This window comes from Triplophysa dalaica, chromosome 8 (genome assembly GCF_015846415.1).
Source record: "Triplophysa dalaica isolate WHDGS20190420 chromosome 8, ASM1584641v1, whole genome shotgun sequence".
Lineage (NCBI taxonomy): Eukaryota > Metazoa > Chordata > Actinopteri > Cypriniformes > Nemacheilidae > Triplophysa > Triplophysa dalaica.
Window position 1 is genome coordinate 15,548,862 of NC_079549.1, and position 26,505 is coordinate 15,575,366.

The 26,505-nt window shown below is 39.2% G+C and overlaps 1 protein-coding gene across 4 annotated transcripts in view; it reads left to right on the plus strand.

The window, feature by feature from the left end:
* Nucleotides 1–4,689: 4,689 nt before the first annotated feature.
* The window catches only part of klf12b (Kruppel like factor 12b), a 37,144-nt gene continuing 15,328 nt past the window's right edge, over nt 4,690–26,505 (plus strand). The window contains exons 1-3 of one of the 4 annotated variants that reach the window (XM_056754340.1): nt 4,690–4,710; nt 19,864–19,946; nt 25,657–26,155. In XM_056754340.1, the coding sequence (XP_056610318.1) occupies nt 19,881–19,946; nt 25,657–26,155 (565 nt within the window). In that variant the 5' untranslated portion in view covers nt 4,690–4,710; nt 19,864–19,880. Of the gene's footprint in view, nt 4,711–4,744; nt 4,889–12,484; nt 12,504–19,863; nt 19,947–25,656; nt 26,156–26,505 lie in introns of those variants that run through there. The other 3 variants (XM_056754338.1, XM_056754341.1, XM_056754339.1) reach the window with 3 other exon arrangements.

A 26,505-nucleotide genomic window follows, 5' to 3' on the forward strand; every position in this document is an offset into this window, starting at 1 on the left:
AGCTCGCCCATTTGTTTTTTAAACACAAATTATTGTACATTATATAACATGTGGAGTTTTCACCATTATCCAAAAAATGTAATCGTAGATTCACTGGTTGGCAGCTGTAAGCAATCAGGAAGACAATATTTACCTGACATGTGAAAAACCCCATAGACCTAACATTGATCCAGAGATATTATGTGATAAGTCCCTGGTCACAATGCCAGATTTGGAGGTTGGCTCCAACCTCCTGAGGTTGTATTGGCAAAAAAGTAACAAACTTTACAGCCACACCCTTGCTACCTGCTACAGCACACTGGAACCAATCCCATAGACCTACATTGGAAAAAGGATTAGAACATCATAGAGCATTTGGGCTATTGACTTGGCAAGCGGTCTTTAAATATCACCCTGGCAACTGCCTAGCCTGCCCTAGAAACCATTCAGAGCAGCCTAGCAACCATTTTGCAACATAACCTAACCGTATCACAGCATCAGAACATAGTGTAGACGTGGGGGTGGGTTCTTTTGACTTGGGCTGACACGCAATGTTCAACTGCCTCTAGCCCACCCCAGCAATCATCCAGATGTAAATGTAAATGCAAATATGTATAGTTCACCCAAAAATTTTAAATTCTGTCATCATTTATTCACATTTGAGTTGCTCTTAATCTGTATAATTTTCTTGTGATGAACACACAGAAAGATATTTGGAAGAATGCTTATTACTACACAGTTCTTGGACCAAATGCCTACCATAGTACAAACAATTACTTTATGATTTTTCGGTTCTGATGAACACAAAAGAAGATATTTTGAAGAATGAAGGATAGCAAACAGTTCTGGGGCACCTTTACCTATACCATTGTCATTTTTCCTACTACGGTAGCCAATCTTTGTTTGGATACAAGCATTCGTACTGTGTTCAAACAAACAAAGAAGTTTATACAGGTTTGGAACAACTAAGGAGTGAGAGTCATTTTTGGTTGAACTATCCCTTTAAAGCATTTGGATCATTTTAGCTGAGTTAACTTACAGTAGTGTTGAGGGGACGTGAGATTCCACCCAAACCGAACTGTAGCTTGCTGTTCTTCAGATCTTAAGATCAGAGCCCACACCAATGAAGTGACCAGGCAACATGTGGGAACACCCTGTCAAAACAGACCTGTTTCTCTCAGATCTGCTGGTGTAACTCATGATTTAAGCTGTGGGCCTCTCAGCATGACGCCATTCACAAAAGTTCCCAGATTGTTTTAATAAATGAAGTCAGATTTGTTAAATTATGAAGTAGAAAAAAATGTACTATATTAACTGCATCCAATGTCTTACATGGAATAGGTGTGGGGTCCTTAATAAAATCCTTTTCCATGGCACTTTTGTTATACCATGGTACATCTTTAGATATTGTTAAAGTTATAAAAATGTATGAAAATCAAAGGGGCCATATGGCGCGAATGCATGTTTTTATGTGTCTTTGGTGTGTTATAAGTTGCCCATGCATGTATTAGACACGTGACATTTTAAAGTACAAACAAAAGATGCAATCTATCCAAAGGATTTGTCTAAGACAAGACCGCCCGAATGTATACGCAAGTAAGGTGGGCGTACCTGTCAGTATGATTGCTTTGAAGCTGTGTTTTTTATTACAGCTGTAAATAACATGCACATAATGTTACGATTTTTGCTTTTCTTTGACTGTAATTTTTTTTACAAATTATTCCTTTCTGTGAAATGTTTTCTTGTGTTGTGGGCAGACTGTTCAGGGCAGGCTCACAGGCAGAGATAAGTAACCCAGCAGGAGACGCATTTATTGCGCAGTGACTGTGTCCCTCATGCTACCGGGAAATCTGTGTGGCTAATGCGCCATCAAAGCATTTCCCATCTCTTACACGCTCTGGTGTACTTCACCAAGTACATTTCTTTATTGATTGCATACCACTGCCCTCATCCGAAGCTAAATCTTTTCCCTGACTCTTATTTATGATGTTTGTTTCGTTAGTTTTTCTTTACAAATTAGACTGTTTGGTTTACCTCACTAAAGTTTACCTCACTAAATGTTATCTCAGTCAAAGCCTAAAACATGTTAGGACTATTAAAATGGAGTTGTTGTTTGCGTAATGTTAGTTTAGTGTTGTTTTTTCTATATAGTACTCAGAAAGAACGTTTTTAAGAAGAACCTGGACGGTAGGTCCAGTGGACTGTGCACCCACATGTTGTGCAACAGCACTTTTTGAGTGACCCAAGTTCGAGTCCCAGGTCATTGTCCTTTCCCAGCTCCTGTACCCCTCTCTCATCCTGTAGCTTACTGTCTCTCTTCAGTGTCCTGTCAATGTAAAGCAATGAAAAGATAAAAAAAGGTCCTGGGCATGTTTTTTAATTAACTAAATGGTCTATGAGTAGTTTGCCATATTATAAGAAGTAACAATTAAAAATTTTAGGGAATAAATAAATGAACTAACCTGCCCAGATGACTTCCAATCGACCCTCCATAAATAAGCTCAAACACACATCTACCATTTAGCTTCAGAAACATTGATTTACTCACTTCTTTCATTAAAAAATTATTTTATGATTTATGTACTTCTATGTGCTATTTGGAGTTTCAACATTCTCGTGTATTACAGTATATTTACAGTATATGAGCTCTGGGATGGCATAAGCGCAAATCATTCTTGAACTTTTGATTTAACTATATCTTTAATGAATCTCTAATCATTTCTTCTTGTGATGTCTTTCACTGTGACTTGAACATTCACAGTCAGTATATTTGAGATCTGAATCATTCTGATTTGTGATTGACTCATGAATTGGCTTATTAAGTGGATCAAGCTCACAAATAAGATATTGCTGCTATTCACACTCTTGAATGTAATAAACACATGTTTTTTTTTATAATATCTGTGACTTTCATTATATGGAAAAAAGTGTCCAGTATATTATTGTAAGCACATTTACTTAAAAACTGTTGCTTGTTGTCCTTTTAAATGTGCAAAAGATTAGGAATGTTTGGGGGGTCGGTACTTCAGACTCTGTTGGTGGACCATTAAATCACTGTAACCATGTAATTTATTATTGAAGTGTAAATGCCTATTTCAGTATATTGGCTACACAAGCCTGGCTAATCTTATCACCTTACAACAAATGCTTGCCTGCTGCGTGGTTATCCGTGGTAAACACGGACATTGGAACACACCTAATCGCCGTGGGTCCTTTCTCTGCCACAGCTGTAATCGGGACTGTTCTTCTTTTTCTGTCTTTTTTTCTCTCTATTTTTGCTTGTGAGCTACATGTTTGAAGGGCCATGTTCTCTGGCAGAGCTCCATATACAGCTCACCCTCCCACTGGAACGCCTGACTCCAGTTCAGCCCTTTACAAGACATGCCAGGACCCTTTGTGCGCCAGGCTGGGCCGGGTGTGCGGGCAGAGCGGGGCTGCTTCCTCGAGATGTCATTATTGCAGGGGAAATTGCTGCTCTTGTAAGAGACTGCAGCTGGGTGGTATAGCATTTCATAAAGGATCATCGGGGCTCATCGGCATAAAAAGCATCAGTAGAGATATTCGAATGGCCATTTTGTCAGACACAAGGGTGTGGGTCTTTGTCTTCTATGTGTATTTCAGAGGGATAATATTGTATTGAAATATCTACAGTATAGCAGGTCCCTACAATAGTGAAATGTAATTTAGTCTGTCTAAAGCACAAGTTTGTCACTGTTTTTAACAGAAATTTCTTTAGGAAATGAAATATTTAAGATGCCTTCACACATGCAGCTTGTAATTGTGAACCCTTCACATTATATTTACTAAAACGAATTGATGACATCATCAGGGTGTTATTCAAAACCAGCACTATCAACCCCATCAGAATAAGGTGTGTGCAACTCAAAGTCTATCAGCGGTGCATTAGCTCTGTTTCCTATACATTAATTAGGATTCCCAGAAGAATGAATCTGCAACTTGAACATCGTATTCATCGTGTTTCCTTCTGTATGCTTAGAAGAGGAGACATAAATAGCTTCCATTGAGTTGTAAAACAGAGATGGGTTCATAATCTAAAGGAGAAAAAAAGTAGTTGACTGATAAACATTCAGGCAGTCGTGAGCTGACATGTCTATTAACAGATTTATGTAGCAGATGTATTTCTTCCAAAACAACTTGTAATATAGACATGAAACCAGAAGCTTTCGGTGCATTTTTTAAAGTCTGTCAAATTTTAATGACACGAATATGTTTTGCAAATGTGCAAAATAATGCAGATGCAAAAACAATAAAGGAAAAATGTGTAACTGGGGAGTAATAAAGTAATATTTTTTATAACATTATAAAATGTATTTTATTTAATTATGTTTATATACTGTAAGTATTTTACTTTTTTTTCAGATTTTTGACCAATGTAATATTTATTTTTCAACATTTTCCCCGCTACCGTTTCTTTTCATTGTACAATTCTTACAAGGTTTATATAGAGTAAGACTGTATGCTTTCTCAAATATGCGCTCTCATTTAGGCTTTCTTTACCTGTCTCTCTTCTCTGTCTCTCTCTCTCTTCCCCTTTAAATGGTGAGGTACCGTTTCTCCGCTGCCTGGGCTCAGAGACATGTCGGAAACCTCCCACAAGGGGCCCCGTGTAATTCGATGCATGCTGTTAAAGCTTAGAGTATATTGTCTTCTCTTGCTTACGAAGCCTCCACCCACCGGCCCACCCTACATTTAGCGGATCATGTGACCGTGGTAAGTCATTTGCAAGTACAACAGTTCTCTGTGAGCTCCCATTCATTTCCTGAGAACTGCCCTGAGCAGCTGAGAGGAGCAGAGAGGGGAGGGAGTCACACACAGAGAGAGAGAGAGAGAGAGACAGAGAGGACTGTATAAGGAAGACAGTTTCTGTCGCTCTGCAGCTTCTGGTCAGGTCTGTCTGTACATTATTCTCTTTATTTTCTCTTGCTGTTGTTTAGTTTGAATGATTTTTATTGTTTGTTTGGATCTGCTTTGTGCATCTTGTTCACCTGTCACTGGAGTGTTACACCAAATGACAAGTCTGATGCTGTCCGGCATTCTATAACAACCGTACACTGCAGGTGGCCGAAGACGTTCGAAAAAGCATGATGTCATTTTTCTTATGTGCACTTCTCTGTGTTGAAATATAGCCAGTATTTATCATGTTCTATAAAGCATTAGTGTTTAGGGATCTGAAGTGTTTTGAGTTCAGTTGTGCCGTTACATCACTTTGGTTCACAAAGTGTCCGACATATTCTCTCTGGCATATTAAGGTGTTTGAAATAATCCTTTCCTGTTTTCTTAAAAAAAGCAAAGTGGCTTTCTAGTTTAAATATTGACATTTTGTGAAAAAAGTATTTTTGTGTGAGAAGCGAGGTCCAGGTGTCCGGGTGGTCACTGTTCCGTTCTCACCAAAAGTTTGATCTGGCTAAAAGCTTGCACGCATACATGAGCGTAAGAGAGGGAGAGCGTGTGCTCCGGCGTCTGTTTGGTGATGGCACGTGTATCTCCGAAGCGATGACAGGCTTCCCGGTGAGTGGAGTTACCGTGGTGACAAACGGGGGTAGGAATCAGAGACTCAAGTGGAGGAAGGACAGCGAGTGGGCGGGAGTTGTGTGTTTCTATGTGTGCGCCGGGGTGTTGCATGGGTGGTGTCGTGGATGTCATCTGCTCCTCAAGGAACAGACATTGGTATTGATGGCTGTCAGTGACTGGCTCCAGGGTTGTTGTGATGTGGCTGTAGGCTGGCCAGTGGCTGTTCTTTTCAATTACGACAGACCTGGTTGCAATCAGACAAGCGGTGTGGAGGTCGATGTGCATTTGTGCGAATGTGGGGGTGTGTGTGTAATTGGGTTTTTTGGGATCGTGTGGAGATAATCCTTGTGTGTGTGCAGATCTGTGACTTTAACCAGTGCTAATGTTGGTCACATCTTTAAAGTGTGAGGCTGCAGCCACTGCTGCTCAGGGCTATTCGGCCAGAGATTAGCTTATTTAATGCTCACACTTACTGCGACACAGGAGACCCTTGGTACAGGACACAGCTGATGTGTGTGTGTATTGTTAAAATCCACCAAGCATATCATCATTGCTGAGTTCATTTGAACTATTTGATTATTAGTATGTCAGACATCTCTATTATTCCTCATACCCAGTGTTTGGGATTTGTTTTAAAACCAATTCATTTGACCAAAACTATCACATTAGGGAAGATTATTGACAATTTCAGAATCTTTATAAATCAATAACTAGTGGATTTCGTAGATTACTACATGCTTATATCCAAAGCGACTTTCAAATTAGAGGCCATTTAACATTTTAGGGGCAGTAACTACATAGCAACCATCAGAACATCCTTGTATCCACTTAGCATTTCCCCATGAACCACCTAGAACACCTTAGCAACCCCACAGCAATGCCTCACAAACGATTTAGAACATCCTTGGCAACTGCAGCCTAAGCCTTGGCAACAACCCAGAACTCCTTAAAATTGTGGCGAGTTCTGCTCAAGCGGCACTCGCAAGAAAATGTAAAATCTCTTTAATCAGATGGATTTATTAATAAGCTTAGTAATATAAAATTAAATGCACTCTCCATTTTTTCAGTTAGCCTTTGAAACCTAACTTTCAGATGGACTATATGTTCAAAGCGTGATGGACTCAAACATTAATTTGATTTATTGACTTTGCAGGGTATTTGATCGCTTCTATCAGAGGAGTATTGGAGGACTTTATCCGTGGCTCTGAGATAGAGCAGCCAAAATGAGGGCTCAATAATAGGACCCAATAGTCACAGAGGCAGCGTATCTGCTTATCAGCGTTACTTTCCATTGCGCTGGAGGATTCTATTAAAACGCTCTCTCGATCGGATCCTGTTAGCCATGTGCATCAGGAATTAAAGGTTAGCGCACTTCTGCTTGGAGGAGCTTCACACAGGTGGGCTGTGGATAGTGAATTATTGATGGAACTTGCTTTACACTGGACGCCTTAAGGGATTATTTAGGAAACCTTCGAAAGCTCCAGGCCAGGCAATGGTACTTGGATTGAATCCCAAACTGACCCCATCTGTCCAGGGCTTGACCCAAGGGGAATCATGATTGCCTCTGTTTCTTAATCTTTAAAGTTGCCATTAATCACACTTTAGTGATGAACCATTGTAGAGTAGGCCTAGCATATTCAATGTAAATGTGTTGTGTTAATGTTTGGTCTGTCACTGATCCTGTTCAACAGCGTGTCGTTCTGATGAAAGCCCTCATTGCTGTGATGGATCAAGGTGTGTGCTTTTGATTGTATTGGATTACGGCAGAAACAGGAAATTGTTTGGAAAATTGTCATTATTTATTGCATCATAACGCAATTTATACCGTATATTTACAACAATGGTTTTTCATGAATGTGAGTGACATAGATGTAGAATGACTGTCAATAAAGTTTTCATGAATCTTTGGTTATAAGAGAAGGATCATGATGCCACCATCTAGTAACTTCAAAGAATAAAATACAAGTTTTATATTTACAATGTACAGATTTTGTATTCTTTATAGGGCGGTTCCACGATTAATTGTGATTAATCGCATGCAGAATTTAAGTTTTGGTTTACATAATATGTCTTTGCACTAAGCAGTGCATATTAATTTTGTTTTTATAAAAACATACAAATGTATATATTTAAGAAAAATCTGATAAATTTGTAAATGTCTGTGTATAGTTTGTATTATACATGCAAAATTTCCTAAAGATATATATACATGTATGTGTATGTATTTATAAAACCAAAATAAATATGCATAGTGCACAGACATGTTATGTGTAATCAATTTTTATTCTGGATGCGATTAATCACGATTAATCATTGAATGGCCCTAATTCTTTAATGAAATGTATTGAAATTTGGAAGGGCGCTGGTAAAAAATACAATGTAGAAGAAATCCTGGTTGTATAATTATTCCTTAAGGAACTATATTATAGCCTAATTGTTTTTCTTCATCAAGTTTTTAAAAGTCATGTCAGGTTAAGGGACGGTAGCTAGGTGCACCAACGGTGTTGTCATGACGACAGGCAGAGAGCAGCACATAGACACTATAAGGCGCATTTCTAGTCGGCTTTGTTACTCTTATCATCAAGCAGAGCTATTCCGTTCTAATTACAAAAAATAAAAATCTGTGTCTTTTTAAAACAACATATTTCAGATCCCCATATACAGTAAACATTTGAAACACTGAACATGACAGATTTACAGAACATAGTATACAGAGTTATTGGTGAAGGATCGTGACAGTTGTCATAAATCATTTGTGTTCAGCTGTACTTGAAGCAGATGTAGATCTTGCGTACTGTGTCAGCGTTCAACATCCCTCCCCCTCAACGCACACAGCTTCAGTAAACAAACCAGCGCTGGACACGAGGGTCAAGGGTTGAACACACCATAGGACACGCAGCAGAACATTTTGTCAGCTATAGCGAAATGTTGAAACAAACAGGGAGAGAAAGAACCTCACACCCACATAAGCGTACCCACAGTCGCATCTTTCACCCACTCCTCTCATGCGTGGTTTGTGTATTTGATCTGAAACCCAAACATCAGCTGACCAATCCCTGATCGCCCCCCTTGCCAAGAGACATTGCTCGAGCTGATCTGTGATATTGGCTGAATTAGATCCAAGTTTCCACGTGTCATATCGTGATGTTACTTTTTTCAGAAACGCGGGTGATTTGAAGGATGTTGAGATATGCGTGAACTTTGTTACCACTTGTAGGTCTTCAGCTGAGGGGTGGAGTTGCTTCGGGGGGGGGGGTGTTTGGGGAATTATGCAAACAACATGTGGAGTCAATTATGCACCAAAGGTTTAGCACAGCATGCATGGCTCAGCTTTGAAAGACTGCCCCGGTCCATGTCATATATCCCTCCATCGGCTCGCTGAGACTCGTACCTAGCATCAAATGCTGGATATTATCAAAAAACGAGGAAAAGTACACTCAAAGCACACTGCCATTGCATGTGAAGCGTGAATATAAACCCAGCTGTTTATTCTATTAAGCAGAGTTATGGGTGCAGGAATGGATCATATTTCAGTTTAAAAATACCATCTCACGGACTTCCTGTATTACTTAATGTTTAAATCAGTTGAGTTCGAAATTTTTGGTCTGTAGTTGCTGTTTTACTGAATGTGGCAAGACAGGCGGTTATAGATTTGCAGGGAAAAACAGAGCGTGTGAGATTACGTGTCCCTCACTTCATGTGTTGTGATAGTGTTCTTGGTTGACATCAATGGGATTGCTCAATCCGAGGCTTTGTAAAGCAGGTGGGTCTGCAGGAAGTTGTTACCCTGTATGTTTCTAAATTGTACATCTTGGTTTGTTTTTCAAGGATAATGCTGTCATCAGGTCATTATTGAAAAATATATCCATTAGGGATCAGGACGCTAAAGGGGTCTCATCCTAATGGGGTTATTATATAGAAATTACCGTCTGGCCGTACATAATCCTACTTAATAAATGGCTGCTTACCAAATAAATAAATAAATGGACATGGAATATTGATTTCAGTTTAAATTATTTGATTGTACGAATAGGGCACGCAATGCTATGAAGGACGAGAACTGGTGTAGTCTTTTTGTAGCCATTTTTCTGTTAACAAAAATCCGTAAATACCCTTTTGTTCTGATAGGATATATTATTTGGCGTGTTCATAGTAACAATGTGTTCGGTGATGAGCGGTTTATTGAGAATAAACCACAGCTATCAATCCACATCCAGTAACACGTGTGAAAATTGATATGCATGTTAAAGGGATAGTTTGGTCAAATTGTACCAAACCTGCACACATTTGGTTCTTATGTACAACACAAAAGAAGATACTTTATAATATGTGGGAAACTAAACAGTTCTGGGGCACCATTGACTACCAAAGCAGAGTTTATTCCTATTGTAGTAGTCAATAGTGGCCCTGAACTGTTTGGTGACAACATTCTTCCAAATATATATTTTTTATTATTTTTTTAAACACCTTGAGGGTGAGAAAATGATGATTTTTGGGTGAATTATCCCTATAATACAGATACCAGTATCAACAATCCTTTAGGAATAAATTCAGATCTTACCTACCAATAAATCAAGCAAGGCCGCAGTTATTTTACAGGTTTTGTGAGTACACCTGATTGAATATATATAAGACAAGTTTGTGTTTGTATATGTTTGTGTGTGTTGGGGGAGGGGGTCAGTGTACAAAGCATTGAAAGGCTGTGGGGAGGCATCTTAAAGAATCTATCCACCATTAAAGCTGGAGGATGCAGCTGGCCCTCCCGAGACAGGAGGAGTGGGTTATTGTACTGATGATAATACACTCCACCACCTCCACCCACATACCCCCACCTCTCCTACAACACACCTCCACAAACACACTTCAGACTCGCTATACTGTACAATCTTCACTGCTATACATTGCATGACTGCTATTATGTCCAGGTGACATACATGCAACAAAGCGACGTGCTATGAACGAAATGCTCAAACTCGATCTTAAATCAAATTGATAACAGTTTTGTATCATTGAATAGCTATCATTCACATGTTCATTCGACCTGAAATAGCATTCTCAAAAGAAAAAAATGGCGATGTTGTGTTGCGATGGTGTTGCCAGGGCAATGCTATCTGATTGTTCTGAGCGATCTATACAGTGCTTATTATTTGGGAGTTACACTTTAATGTTATGCATTGCGAGAAGCGGTATTGCGTTGTTTGTGCATCTGTGTTTTCTTTGGACGTAACGTTTACCTTTTCAGCAAACAGGGCTACCCTGCAGTTCACAGCTGGTATTAACACAGATGGCCTTAAAAGTTAGCTTTGGACACCTTCAAATGGATTTACTTAAATGTTGAGGACAGCTGTGAGAGTCTCCTTAGCAGTCGTAGGCTTTAAGAGGCAGGGCATTCTTCTTAACTGTCAGTCACTTCATTGTCACTGGATGACAAACAGGATGTGCATTACTAATTGGAAGAGCAGCGTTTTTTAATTCACGCATTAGGTAATGCTCAGGCAGTGAATGAACTGTTGGTTTACCCTGCCCAAATACCTGGCTGTATTATAAAGGTGGAGATTTTAATTGTATTGGTCAGAGTTTTGCTATGTGCCCTTTGAGACACGGAAGGGGTGTTTCACAGCATTGACTAATTACAACGGGCTGGGTTCATTAAAAGTGGATTAATGACATGTGATCGAATGTGACATACAGACCTGCTCATTAGTCACAATAACCAATCACACGAAAAACACTTTGTGATGGAGGTTTTTAGGTCTGTGATTTGATTGTGTTGCGTATAGTAATGAATCTTTTTGTTACAGTGCACAATACTGTAGCTTAGACAATACTTCAAACGCAGAGAGAGAGAGAGAGAGAGAGAGAGAGCTGTGAGGCATTGCTGGTCACAGGCAGTTCATTAGTTATGTTTTCTGAATTGGAAATGAGGTTGGATTTCCAGTTCCTGTGAGCACAGAGGACTAGGAGGGAGAAAACACAGACCAGAGAAAGCATATCAGCAAATGCACATTCCTTATTGATCCAAAACCAGATCATCAGTATTAATGTCTGCTCTCGGGCGAAATCCCTCTGCGGTGACCAATTCACCCATGCCATACCTCTCGGAGCAATTGAGGTTTTTGTGTCAGGTCTATTTTAAAGCATGGACCACTGAGAGCACCGCTCTTCAACTGAAGGGGGGATGGGGGAGTGGTGCTAACAGTCACTGGGGTCACACCTTTTGTGCAGCTCAACATTTTAAGACTATATAGAGGATAAAAAAGATTTATTATAGGACAGGCGATGCATTAAAGATTAAATAGAATTTTAAAGATCTAGCAATATGTGGTATTTAACAGAGATAAACACCTTTTACTTTAAAATTTAAAATTTAGAGACAACGTTTTTGAAATAACGTGAGATTAAATGAACTGAAATGGACATATTTATCACATAGGGCTATATAGTTATACAAATCTTCCATGTAGAATCTTTACAAACCAAACTATAATATTATAATAATTACTATATTTACATTGTCGTTTTTCAGAAGCGAAATTGTGACTATTTTATAAAAAGAAAACAATTGCTTAACTCAACCCAATTTGCAAATAGTTATAAGAGTGAAAATAGTTTGACAATTTGCTGAGCTCAGTAGTCATTTCAGAGCAGTAAACATAAAAGGAAACGTGTGTGATTGTGGAAGTTAGTCAGAGGTCAGAGACAGATTCGACAGAGGAACCAAAGCTCAGGAAGCCAGACAGTTTTACGAGAAGCTACAAAACCATGTGAATGAGAAAACCCACAATGCTCTTGCATTGGCTATAAAAGCGTAAAAGTCCCTTTGCTTTGTTTAAAGGTGCTCTACGTCCTCGAACTTCAAACAAAATAGTTGAGCTATGTTGTGGATGTATTTTGCTAAGCTAAGACCATTTCGTTCTGTTTGAAATTTGACGGCAGAGATTTCGATCATGCTGATCTGGACCAGAAAAAGGATGCGGTTATTTCAAAACTGAGTGGGTGATGTGTTTTTTCTTAATACATTTGCGTTATTGCTTAGTATTTTTCTAGTAATCCATCCTGTAGAATGGGTTCCACTGAATGTTCATTTTACATGTTTTTTTTTACCTTAAAACGAAACAGTGAGTGGACTCTGTCCTCTGTTTCCTGCCTGTAGTGCCACTTGTGCAACTTTTGACCTTTCACCTCAATAGAATTGACCAATCTGTAAATAAACCTGGAAGATAGTTTATCTGGTAATATCATCTATTTCGAGACATGATTTGACAAAACTTGTTGTTTTGTATAAAATAATTATTCCCAGGCATATTTCTACCATTTCTTCTAAAACCTGCTTTCTAAATTCTAGAGAGAGTAATGACAAATATGCATATTGGTATCAATTAATACTTTACCGTTCATGAGTAATGAGTAAATAACATTTATGCGGCATCAAGTTTTAACCTTGTCTAACTTCTTGTTGTGAGTGGCGAAGACTAAGGCAGTATGTCATGGGCAGAACTGTCTCATCCTCATTGAATCACTGACACAGGATCTCCCTGTGCAGAAATAGCCAGAACCCAAGGGCAATCTGCTGGACTAGGTGCTTCCATCAGTCTGTTTTGGAAAGTTGGCCTTATGTTTACTAAAGCCTCAGCGGCCCATTAAAGCCCTCTCACTTCCTATCAGGTGTGTGAGGCCTTCAGAGGGGGGCAATCGGGTAAAATTGGTGTACAGTATAGAATCTTTTTGCAGCTGCCATCTTGGATGTGCCCCAGCATTCACTCTCTGTGGAAAGAGGGAAAAGTTGATAGGCTTCAGGGCTTGATTTGCATGTTTTTCCCTTTTTAGGTGAACTGCATTAGATTCTGTGTTTGAATTGACTTTGCCCTAAAACATTTTGGTCATTTAAGAAGACTTTATTCGGAAACGCTCCCTTACGATCTCAGTTTTGGTCATGTCTTTGGCGCTTCCCCTGTTCAACTCTCAGTGAGAGAGTACATTTGTCACACTCTGAGAAATCGAGAGAGCTATAAGACAGAAAATCTGCTTGGTCGGAGGGCTGAGTGAATGACAGACATTGTTGTGTGGCTGTTTTTAGCCAGAGGAAAATGGCAAAGTGGGCTCCCTGAGGTGAGGCGCTGCCGTATGAGCACAAGGGGAAGAGAACGCGTGCTCACGTGACTTATCCACAAACTTAGCTGGTACCGAAAGAGCCCATTTCTCTTAGGCTCCAATAAAAAATGTCCAAAAAAGCAGCCAAAGTCTTGAGGCAGACTCGACTGCCAAGGAAAATGCGCCTTATGAAATGGAAAGTCTGAAATCATTCACGGTTTGCCAGAAAAGATTAATAAGAATGAAGTAGAGTCCACACCGAAAGTATGGGCAGTGTTGGGTTTACACTCCTTAAGATCCACTGGGCAGAAATGTGCGCTTGCATGTGATCGTCTTTGTATTGTGTATGTTTACACAATGTCCTTTAGAGATAGTTCACCCAAAACTGAAAATTCCATCATCATTTATTTACCCTCATGTAATTACATACCTGCATAAATAACTTTGTTCTGATGAACACAGAGAAAGATATTGGTCAACTGTTTGTGTTCCTAAATTCTTCAAAATATCTCTTTTGTATTCAACGGAAGAACAAAATATACAATATTTGTTTCTGCTGTGGTAGGGGATGATGTCACAGAACTGAAAATTGGTGTCATTCTTACAAATACCTTTCTCCGTGTTTTTAACAAAACAAAGACATGTATATAGGTTCGAAACAACCTGAGGGTGAGTAAATGATGACAGAATCTTTATTTTTGGGTGAACTACCCCTTTAAGGTTCACTGGCAGTTCAGTTCATGTAAGGATAGAAGCGTATTCCTTTTCCTGAGTTTTAACTCAGTCAACTTAAGTCTTCTATTGATACGATCTGTTGGCATTTGAGCAGACAATAATACAGCAGTTATATCAGATGGTCAAACTTTGACACTTATCATATATATTTAATCTGATAAGTTTTATGTCCCACTTTGGAGATCCTCTCTACGCCCTTGTGTTTAGATAACCCAAGGATGAAACCTTGAGAGGATCTAAACAGGGCTGGAGAAGCCCTCCTTTTTAGGATGGCACACACCCTGTATCAAACAACACATGTACAGATAATAACTGATGAAATACTGCAATTCCGAAACAGACTGATTGTTGTTAATGTAAACATAAAATGCCAACAAATTTTAAATGTATTGACAAATTGCAGTCTGTATTTTGTAGAACAGGAATCCATCCTCTGGGTGCAGATGGTTAAAGTGTGGGGTTACAGACCAGTACCATTCAAAAAAAGAACAAAATAATACCATGGTACTTATCCACCATGGTCAAACTAAATTGTATTATGTAAACCCATCAAAGCCCTCCCTCTAAACATTTATGTCAACATGTCAGTAAATGTTAAAGGGTATTTAGCCTCAATGTTTTCTATTGGGATGGTAGAAGGCTGACTTCTCATATTCAACTCATAACTCCTATTTGCTGTTTGTAGGGGCTCCAAAGAGGAAAGTGGTCTTAAGTTGAGTTCTGTGTGACAGAGGCCAGCGGAAGACATATTCCCACTCTGTCATTTGAATGCTCTGCATGTAAATATGATTTGTGGCCCTTGTTGTGGCAAGATTTTTGTCAGCCAAGTTTTCAGAAGCATTGCAAAATAGTGCGGTGTAGTAAGGAAATTGCTTTTATTTTGCAAATCCATTTGGTCCTGTCACACACGTTCGCATTCAATAAGTGTTTCTCAAGTATTTTTTGCGGATCAAAAAGCAAGGTAATCTATTTACAAGAGCTCAGCAGGGAGCATCTCTCAATAGCTCTTCTCCTCAGTGTGAAGTCTGACGTTACGTAAAATGCTGTGCTTTCGCTCTGGTTGGGACTGAGCGGCTCTGTTGGCTTGTTTGAGTTCAGTGTGCTTGTCTGGATTTGGCCAGCTTCCATGGCTAAAATCCCAACCTCCCTTTCCAGCCATCTCCTCCTCTTATCCCCATCCGCATTTCCCCCTTCGGCCCATGGCAGCAGGACCAGCCTCTGTGCCACAGATGCCCACAGTTGCTCAGGGCTCTCGACATGGGAACAAAGCATTGGCAGGACCGCGGGAACCCGTCTGTTAGCGTGCTACTCCTCCAGTGCGAAAATCTAAAATCTCAGATAAGAAATGCCTCAGTGGGTTTATAATGTAATCCTGCTCCTCATTCTTTCCTGCTCATGTTACAATGCATTTTTTTGTCTTCTTATTTTGTACTTTTTGGTGTTTTGTCAGCTTTGACAATTAATACCCCTCTCACCCCTCAATAAAAGGTTAGTTAACCAAAAACTAACCTTTGAAGGATGTTTGTAACCAAACTACATTGGATCCCGTTGATTTAAGATTATATTGACAAAGCCAAAAACAAATTTCTCAAAACAAGAACATGAGGGTGAAAACATGTTTATTTTGGGCAAACTATCCCTTTAAGCTTTCAACTTCAAATACCAAAATTGTACATATTTTTATGATTCTAAACAAGCCTCTCTGAAAGAGGTTCCTGCCATGCACTGTAATGCCCCTCACATCAATCCAACACCAGGCTTGGAGCAGCAGAAAGCTGCACAATGAGGTGTGTACTCGGCATCGGGGGGGAAGTTGAATGCTCTTTAATTCATTGTGTGGCAAGATCGGCGTGGGGTCCAGGAAGGTCAGGCTTTTCCACCCAAGCCTGTCACCTCATATCGATCCGCTTGTCATTCCTCTAGGCCTGGTCGGCATTCCAGACCCCCTTTACTGTGCCTCCCTGAACACCCAGAAGCTACAACTGGGCATGGGAGTGCCAGCCAATCTCCTCCCCTGGCTCCCCCATCCACGGCCGGAATCGAATCCCAGGCGGGCCCCCTCCCTGTTGCCCCGTTTCCAGTTGAATTGCCCTCATTCTTCTCAGGGAGCCTCTTGGGGGACGGCTTCAGTCGTGCATGGCAATGAGATGCCTGAGCACTCGGTTACTGCACCTCCCAAGCACACATGCTCATAACGCTCACACCTGGGATCACCGATTCATTTGAAAACCCTGGTGAAATGGAAAGGTGATCTTAATCTCGATTGCTCTCTTTCCATCTCTACAGGTCTATAATGCATTCACTTGTTCATCCAGTTGGGTAGGCTTGCTTCGGTAGACCCAAGCTCAACGCGAAAGTCTTTGTTTTAACAATTTTTGTCAGTGTATAGACAAAGAGCTGTCAGTTAGATCTAACATGATTCTCCAACTCATTTCTCATGCTCCAAAGGCTGGTAATACAAAACTGTATATTTTTGCTTTCAAACACTACATTTTAAAGCCCTTTTTAATTCACATTTCTATCTATATAGACATTTCTATTGCTATTTTTTATTTAGATTCCAATTGTTGTTTTTTAATTTGTACATATTGTCTTATTTTACTTGGTTTTACTTATTATTTATTATTTTATATTTTATTACCTCTATGTATAGGACATTTTTCTATTTTTTGTAACGAAAAATGGACCAGACTCACATTTCACTACAAGTATAACTGTGTATGTGACAAATAATACAATTTAACTGAGGTTTCTATGTGAAACAATTAATTGTCTATACCCAATATCATAACTTTCCAGTCCTAATGTGTGAAAATTCTTCATTGTATTAAATTGACAGTATAGGCTGCTGGTTTAGCATCACCTAGATCTGACCAGAAGTATTTATTTGGTGGAATCTTACCAGAAGTACTTATTTGGTGGAGGAAGATGAAGGAAGACGGATGGAGAATTAGTCATCATTACTCCCATATCACCTTGGCGCTGTTAAATACAGTTGGCGAGACACCCTCCACCGTCACAACTACTTGATTAAGTGTTAATCAATTGCCGTTAAGATAGACAAATCGCGCCTAAATGTTAACCTTGCGGTACTGTACTCAATTATGCTAATAATCTGTTCCTTTGATGGTTAATGAAACAACCGAGACCTTGCTCTTGGTATTGATTTCCCATTTAGAGCTCACTTAAGGGACAAGGGTAGTTAGGCGAGAGGCTGGTTCATTTATCTGATCTAATGATCAACCTCTTGGAGTGATATGTTTACAAGATGCCCAAGAGCACGGTGATGGGTCCCTGGCCCCATCTTGGACAAAAAATGTCAAGCTGTTGTACAGCAATGGCCCGGGTCATTTGTGACACCTCGCATGTCGGTCCAGAAGGACAATAAACCTCTAAGCTCCAACCTGGGTTGCCATGGCAACATTATCTTAGCCCACCACTACCTGGAGCCATTGGACATCCTGATCACAATAACAATCCAATGCACACAGATTAGCTTGGAAGCCTGTTCTGTCAATGACAAGAGGCTGGGGTTACAATTCACGGCGACATTGTTTTTCCTTTCAAAGCACCTGGCTCAGCATCTCTTCAAGAATAGCCAGAATGCTCATTTCATTAAGCGACACTGTATAACACATATGTGTGGTATATAAGCATGACAAAGGTAATTCATAGAGGTTAATATAGTGGATAGTGTTGTCTTGCCTTCACCAGAATGGGTTCAGTCCAAGTGCTGAGCTCTGCGCCTCATTTCCTGCTGCCAATGCCAGGAGTGAAGTGTAATAGAGATGTTTAAAGTGTATTTGCTTTGCTTGCATTCCTTCATGTGCTGCTGCTAAAATAATAAGTGCATGGGTTACTTCAGGACACCTCCCTTTGAGACAGAATCACATGTTCTGATTGACGTTTCATGAGGTTTCCTTTTCTAACAGTCATAACCAGCTCAGACATTTCACTTTAGATGCGTATTGCGTTTACACACTTTTAAGATAACCAGAGGTTAATATTTGTACTTTGGCACTTTTGATTTACTCTTCTTTACTTAAAGGGATAGTTCACACAAAGATGGAAATTCTTTCATTTACTCACCTTGTATGACTTTCTATATGTTGAAGAATGTTGGCAACTAAACAACACGCGACCCCATTGACTTCAATTGAATAGACACAAAATCTCTGCAACATTTCTTAAAATAACGTCTTTTGTGTTTTACAAAAGAAATACAGGTTTTAAATGATATGAGGGTGAATTTTTTTGGGGGGGTGAACTGTGCCTTTCCATCCATCCATTTTCTACAGCTTATCCGAACTACCTCGGGTCACGGGGAACTGTGCCTTTAAGACACTATATTTTTTTACTATAAATGTTTTAGAAAATTTTCATAATTTACTTATAAATGTTCATCTTGATTTTCAATTCAGTACAATAAATAAATGCAAAACAGTCAAAAGTACAATGAATTTATTACTTTAGATTGCAACTTTGGCAACTTGAAAGTGTTGAAATTCTTCTCTCCGTAAGAGCCCGTCCCTCACGACAGGCGAAATCCAAACAAACGTGAGGCAACATAAATATTGCATTTCCCAAGATGCTTATGTGTCTATTACTGTGCCTTTATGGTGTTCAACATGGTTAATTGAGTAGACGGTGAAGAGAAACTGGCTCAGTGGGAGTGCTGAAACATCTCATCTTACCATCGTTCAGTGGCGTTAGAGCTATATTAACTTGTAATCAGATTCCGCCAGTTCATTAAAGCTGTCTCCTCGCGCATCCTTGGATGTTGAAGGAGGTGGCCACTTTTTGGAGTGCGAGAGCGTCTGGCGGAGCGATGCTCAATCTGAAGCGGAGAGCTGTAACGAGACTGTAGCCTTTGTTGAGAGACTCCGACGCCTAAGGGGGTTTTCACAGAGGAGTGGATTCTGTTTGAAAGTCGTGTCTTTGTATGAATATCTAAGAAGAGAGATGTCAGGGTATACCGGGGGAGCCTTGATGGTGTGTGCGTATGTAGATGCACGTTTAAGTGCATCTTTCCTCGAACAGATCCACCCGATAGATGTGCAGCAGGGTCACCTGGGTGATGCTAAACGTTCTTTCCTATCTGTGGGTAACGGAAACGCTGCAGGACATGTGCTACGCTGGGCATATGTAAACAGATACACAGGTTAATCACAAATGATTAGCTGTGACCATAAAGTTCTGCATAACGCAAATTCTACTTCTTTGGCTCTTAATTGAATTGTTACTGTTTATTTTGGATTTTATGTTGTGCCAACATACTGTTTCGTTCGGCCTTCGCACCCCGTTATGTGTAAAATACCAGGCGAAAATATAATCCAGATGAGTTTGTATACTTTCTGTCCTAAACCTAAAGTGTTTACTAACTGCATACCATCATGACATCATTGTTGCAGCTCTTGCTATTGTTCAGAACATGCCAGAGCCGACTCGATCGGGGAAAAGGTGAGAGGAGTCACACGCAGCAGCTTTCTCATGCCTTTCTCTTTTTCTCTCTCTCTCGACTCGCAGACGCCATCAAAAACAGGATGTTAATGCTAGACGGAATGCCTTCAGTCCGAGTCAAAGCAGAACCTCTGGAATCGGAGCGTGGGGTAAGAGAACAGTTGTTTTTCATACAGTTTTCACCCTACCACATCACCGTACCACTTCTTCACCCCAAACTTCCACCCACCCCCTCACTGTGATACCCCCCTAATTACTCCCAGGCACTGAGCAGGAAAGATGTGTGTGTGTGGAACAGCCCCGATGGAGCGCAGGGTTGTGGAGAGACACAGCTGGAGCAGGAATGCTCCCAGGGCTCGCAGTCAGGGCCATCGCAGCCAGGGCAGCCATTTTGGCAGGGCTAAAGCACAGATGTAGGGCCACTACTGTTCAGAAACATTTTTTTTTTTTTATTTCACCATATGTTGATTGCCTAAGTGCACATGTCATGGCAAAAGCAATGAGAGAATGCAAAGAAGGATGAAAGCTGCAAATAAATCTGGTTCATTCCATCAATGTTCATTTTTGATCTGATCCTAAAGTACATGTAAAAACTTTAGTATTGTGTTGTTTAAACTGATAAGGTTCTTCACAGTGATGCCAAAGTAGAACCTTTTTTGGTTCCACAAAGAAACATTCAGTCAAAGGATTTTTAAACAACCATCTCTTTCTTACTTTTTATTATCTGTGAGTGATGAATATGAATTTATTTTCTTTGTAGTATTCAAGATCTACAACATTCTTTTTTATTTTGACTAGTTTTTACCATTTCAATAATATAAATGCACAAATAAATGCACATTAAAAACATTTCCTTTGCAACTTGGAAGAAATTTCGTCACAAGTTCAAAGAATGAATAAAAAATGACTGACAATCTGATTTTACTTAAACACACCTTCTTTATCATTTTGCACAAAATGTGTAGCTTGGCATAAAATGTTTTCTGTCATGAAAGTACAGGGAAATAGATCAAACACATTATAAGCACTGATCTGAGAACTGTTCACTAACAATTCTTAATTATTGTCCAAAAATTATTTTATAACACATACTAGTATGACTAGACATAGATATGAATTCACCGTTTCTTTTTGAAATAGTCAGTACTAAATAGGTTCTTTGGAGAGCCAAGAACATCCACTCTTATGATCTACTTCACAAGCCAGAAGACCATAATAACGCCTTACTTGCTTCCTGCAAAAGGCTGAAAGACATATGTATCCATATGTGTCGAAGTACTGCCAAGCGGCAGGAAGTGAGCAACCTACACAATGCATGTTTGAAGTGGATAACATCGTTCAGACATGGCCGACATTAACATTGCCACTTGCCGAATCCGTGCTGAGAATGGTTTGCTCTAGTTAATGCCCTTACTAAGGCCTACAAAAATAGTCACAGTTGTAATCATATTGAAAATTGTAGTTTTTCACTAGTATTGATCAGATGTTTCCATTTTGTCAGCCATTTTCTAGCGAAAATAATGTGATTTGTACAGCTATCACATTATAAAAGTTATTTCTCATAAATTAAGATTTTGCTCTCCTGCTTTAAGATCTCACGTAGGAATAAGGCTATAGTCATCACAAAGGTGGAAACTGCCCCCTCGAAAGCAAAACAAGTGCGCACTTGGGGTATGGAAAGATTTGCTTATTTCAGTTGAAAATGATGTTCAGACAGGGAAAGGGATCAGCATGCAAACAAAAGGTTTCCAAGTATTCGCACGCCAACACAAAGCCTTTGATTTGTTTGTGGGTTTACCTTTTATTCCGTGTGAAAGGAGGTCTTGTGCGCTACATTTACCGTAGTTTACAGTTTCCTTTCTTAACACACTAGATGGTAATGACGTGTAAAGCCTAATAGATACCATCAAAATAATCATGAGGTGTCGTTCTTGATTATTAGCTTTTTTAAAGACTGCGTTTGAGTAAAAAAATGAGACCAGTAATCCAAGTCTAAACTGAATAAAGTGTAAAGAGAGCAGATGATCTCTGTTTGAGAACAAGGTTAGTCTCAAAGGGGCAACAAAGCCTGAGGCTACAGCGGCCGCGGGCACCGCTCCCCACAACGTCCTATATACATGCACACCAACAAAAAACCATATGCAATATAAAGCCGCTTAAGCATACCCTGAAGGGTACATCACAAAATTCAAAAGAAAGACTGAGAGTTCATCACAGAGGAAATGTTGCCCTTATGCTGTTGCTTTGTGTGCCTTTTGCTAGGAAAGACATGAGAACTCATACAGTAGGTAATACAGAGGCAGTTTTTTCATTAGATAGTGTGTCTTATACGTAATTGAGATGCTGATTGGTCATTAGGAGCACCTCCCTTTTCTTCCATACAACCCTCATTAGATGGTTGCTGATTGCATGCTATGCAAATAGACATTCACTCGTTGGGTTTGATTACTATCCTGTCTGTGCAGCTGTGCAGAATTTTTGTACACTTAATGTACAAAATTCTCTGAACAGAACGATGAAAATGACCTTACTTTAAATTTCTTAAAGGAACAGTACACCAAAACAAATAGCGTTATCAGTTACTCACCTTCATATCATCCAACCTCATACGACTTCTTGTTTTCATGGAAAACATTGAATATATGAAGAGCTCTTTTCCAAAACGCATTAAGTGCCAAATTTAAAAAAAGTGAGTTTGTCGTGCCATTTTTCTGTGTACTAGACCTATTCATTGCTCCATCAATGTTTCATGCCAAATCGCTATATTTCCTTGTTTAAAATGTACTGCAAGATGCAGTTTCTTTCCAAAACGCTATAAATCCCGAACCTGTTTTTAGCCTAAATGCGATATGTCCTCTCGACCATTTGTCGAGTATTTGTATGTGTTATTTCTAAATTATTTGTTGTATGTGGTGGAAAATATTGAAACATGAAATTGAAAATATTTATTTTATTTTACTATTTAGTTTGTTACTATTTATTTTGTTTGGCTTTTATTTATTTCATGCATTTGCATTTATTTGATTTATATTAATTTATAGTATGAGTCCCTGATGACATATGTTTCATGTTCTCTAGTTTGTTTGTTTTTAAAAAGAAATAAACCAAAAGGATGGATTTGTAGCGTTTTGAAAAAAATTAAAATAAAATTTGACTTTATATTCAACAATATTTTTGTTTCATTTAACAATCATTGTTTGACATGTTCAGACTGAGCCAACAGACCACTTAAATAAATAAATAAAATATTAACAAAATGAATGGGTCTAGGTAAAAAAATGTAATTTTCATGAAAACTATTAAAATGGATTTATAGCGTTTTGGAAAAGAGCTCTTCATATTTTAAAAAATGTCTGCGTTGTTTTGAGGCTAACGGTCATTTTTGGGTGAACTTTTACATACAAAATGTCAGGCTTCCAATTGGCAAACAAAAGAAATGTCTGATATTTCTAAACCATATTGTCCCACCAGTCGTTTGAGTGAAACCATGACTTAATAGCTATTAAAGCATTGTTGTCACACTTGAACAGAAGGGGTCCCTTTTGTTCGGAAAATACTGCTGTTTTCACCCTGCCCATTCACTTCAGTATTGTCCCTGACCTTTAGGTCACGTTTCCTGACCTGTGACAATGACCTTTGACCCCTGATTGAACTAACCTGAGCGCTCCGGGTCCCGTCAGCATATTTAATGGGCCGCCATTTGTTTGTTTTTGGATTCAGACGCAGTTTTATTGTAGTGCGCGCTGCTGAATCATGGGTTAGTAACACATAGAGTCACGTATCTGGATTATAAATACTGTGAGCTCATGGGAGAAAAAGCCTCGCCGCAGGCACACTTAGCCCGCATTACGGTAACATAAGGAAACGTGAGCATATAAACAAAGTGGAGCTGTGATTCTCAAGCAGACCGTTTATCACATCTGCTGGTGCAATCCGAGAACTCTTTCTTTTGGTTTAATGAGCTGCTCTGTCATGATTAGCCGGCTGCTCAGGAGTCATAATTATACTGTATGATTTTACTGCAGTGAGCAACACTTCATCCACTAGCACCAGCAAATGTTCTAGTGTGGATGACGGTGTGCTGTTTGAGCTGACAATTCACTCTGTATTTTTAAACCTGTCTGATTTGAAAGCAAGTAGTTTATAAACACATTTTTACACGGATACATAGATTACCAGTGTACGTTTTATATTACATTTGAGAATTACATTGATGTAGCAGTAAGATTAAAAACCTAAAGACTTCTGGCGGTTTCCCAGACAGGGATTATTTTAAAACAGGACTAGGCTTTAGTTAAATTAGGATATTCAAGTCTTTGTTAAAAACATGCTTTACAAAAAACCATTGCTGGTTTGCATCTTGAGACAAAACAATCTCACTGATACAGTATATTCTAAAACGATCGAATCCTGTCCTTGATTCTGATTGGTCAGTAGCTGTTTTATTCACGTTAACGATTCCTTATATCACTGTGCAGCATCCCAAGAAACTTCTTGTTGCTGTTCACAGTCCAGGGACTATTTCTTCCAGCTGAAAGAAAGCTTATTGATTCTAACTCATGAAAGTTGCACTAATACATATACATATGATATATATTTTTGATTTAATATTTGTATTATGTGGCAACCATTTTAAGAAAAGCAATAAGGTACTGGAGGCTAGTGGTTGAATGTGAATAAGTCACTTCTGCTTTGCATTTTATTCACAAAAAGCACAACCTCTTGTACTGTATTGCTAACTGTACATACATTGTATTTCATAATTTTCATGTTTTCAAAATACATATTTCTATACATACAGCCCTGCAAAAACCCTAGAAACCCAATAGAAATTCTAATGGGTTTCATTAAAATACCATCATGAACCAGAACAAAATTCCTGTATTTTGTTTTTGGCATTAGGCCAATAGGATGGTTCCCATCTGCGAGATAACTCACTACCAATAGAATCCATGATATACCAGTATACACTATTAAAGATACAGTACCATTAAACTATGGATGCACGATACCATTTTTTAAAGAGTACCGATGCCTGTACCTTTTCACAACACAGTGAAAATAGAATATCTTCATAATTACATACAACTCCACCTCAAACACATTATGAAAAGATAAATATTTTAAGTACTTGTCACAAACTTTCAAAGCAAATTTTACAACAAATTTCAGTCAGTTCTGTCAGATATGTCACATGAAGTATCTATCTTTGGTATCGGTTCATTTTTACGAGTACCAGTATGAGTACATGACCTTAGTATCAGGCCGGTGCATCCATACATTAAACAAAAAACAATTTACATTACAATTCCTACACAATTTTTCCTGATCTATTGTTTTAAACAGTTTTTATACAGTCATACAGTTTTCCTTGTTTTGCTTTCTTATTTTAATCTTTTCCTATTATTTTAAATTAAAATAATCTATTTTTATTGTTTGTTTTACAATGTTTGCTTTTCGATGATGCAAAACTGTAAAAAGTGCTATATACACTTGACTATATCTACACCACCATATTGTTTGTGTGTATTTGAGTGTGTTCTCTATGGTAAAAGTACTCCAGAAACACTAGCTGTCTCATTCAAAGCACGTGACTGAGCCAGAACAGGTCAAGAGATCCGGACCACGTGGTGTTTTTGCAGCAGTGAAGGACAGATCAAGTAGAAAGTGTAGCCAGTAGATATAAACCGCTGTTCTGACTGAGAAGAAACAGAAGAATCCCAACCCTGTAAACAAATCCTCTTTGTTCAGTGTCACAAATCTGCAGGGCTTCTCCAAGTTTAAATTGGGCCACAACTCCTGAGAGTAGTTCTGCACTAATACAATCTTTCATTTTTGTTTTGTGTTTCTTTCTCACAGTCACCCAAAGTGCACAGTTATCCTGATATGGAGGCCATGCCAATTCTTATAAGCAAAGTGAAGTCGGAACCTCCAGAAGACCTGCTCTCTTCTGACCAGTTCCAGACCCAGACAGAGCCTGTGGACCTGTCTATCAACAAAGCACGGACGTCATCTCCTTCACATAATGCGTCACCCGTTACATCGGCCTTCTATCCGTCCTCTTCTTCATCGTCACCTTCACCATCTGTAATCACCTCCGTCTCCTCGGGAATGACCTCCGTGCTGACACCTGGGCCCTTGGTGGGATCTTCTCAAGGAATTAGGGGCCAGCAATTTTTGCACATCATTCACCCCGTCCCCCCCTCAAGCCCCAGTAAACTACCCAGCCAGGTGCACCGTATCCCTGTCGTGGTGCAGTCACTGCCCTTTATGTACACCACAGCAGTACGCTCCCCCTCCAGCCTCAACTCCACCATAATGTTCCCTCTACTCGATGAGGCCAAGTGTCAAGGTAAAGGTGAGGACCTCTTACTGGATTACTTGTTAATTGCCATGTAAAAAGTTACACCCTGTATTAGAAATTACTTTTTGCTTGATTTCTGCAAATACATTTTTAGGGACTTGCCTATGAGGATGTATATTTTCACAACCTTATAACGTATACTGTGTCTCATCCTTGTCTGTAAATTATTTATTTTTAATCAAGTTCTTATTATATTGTCAACTCGAATAGTATGATGTTTATATTAGGGCTGGCAAACCGATTATTCACGATTAATCACAATTAATTTTTTGATACAAATTCTTTTGTGTCATAAACCGTTATTTTTAGTCACCCTTTATGTTGATTTTGCAAATATCTAACCA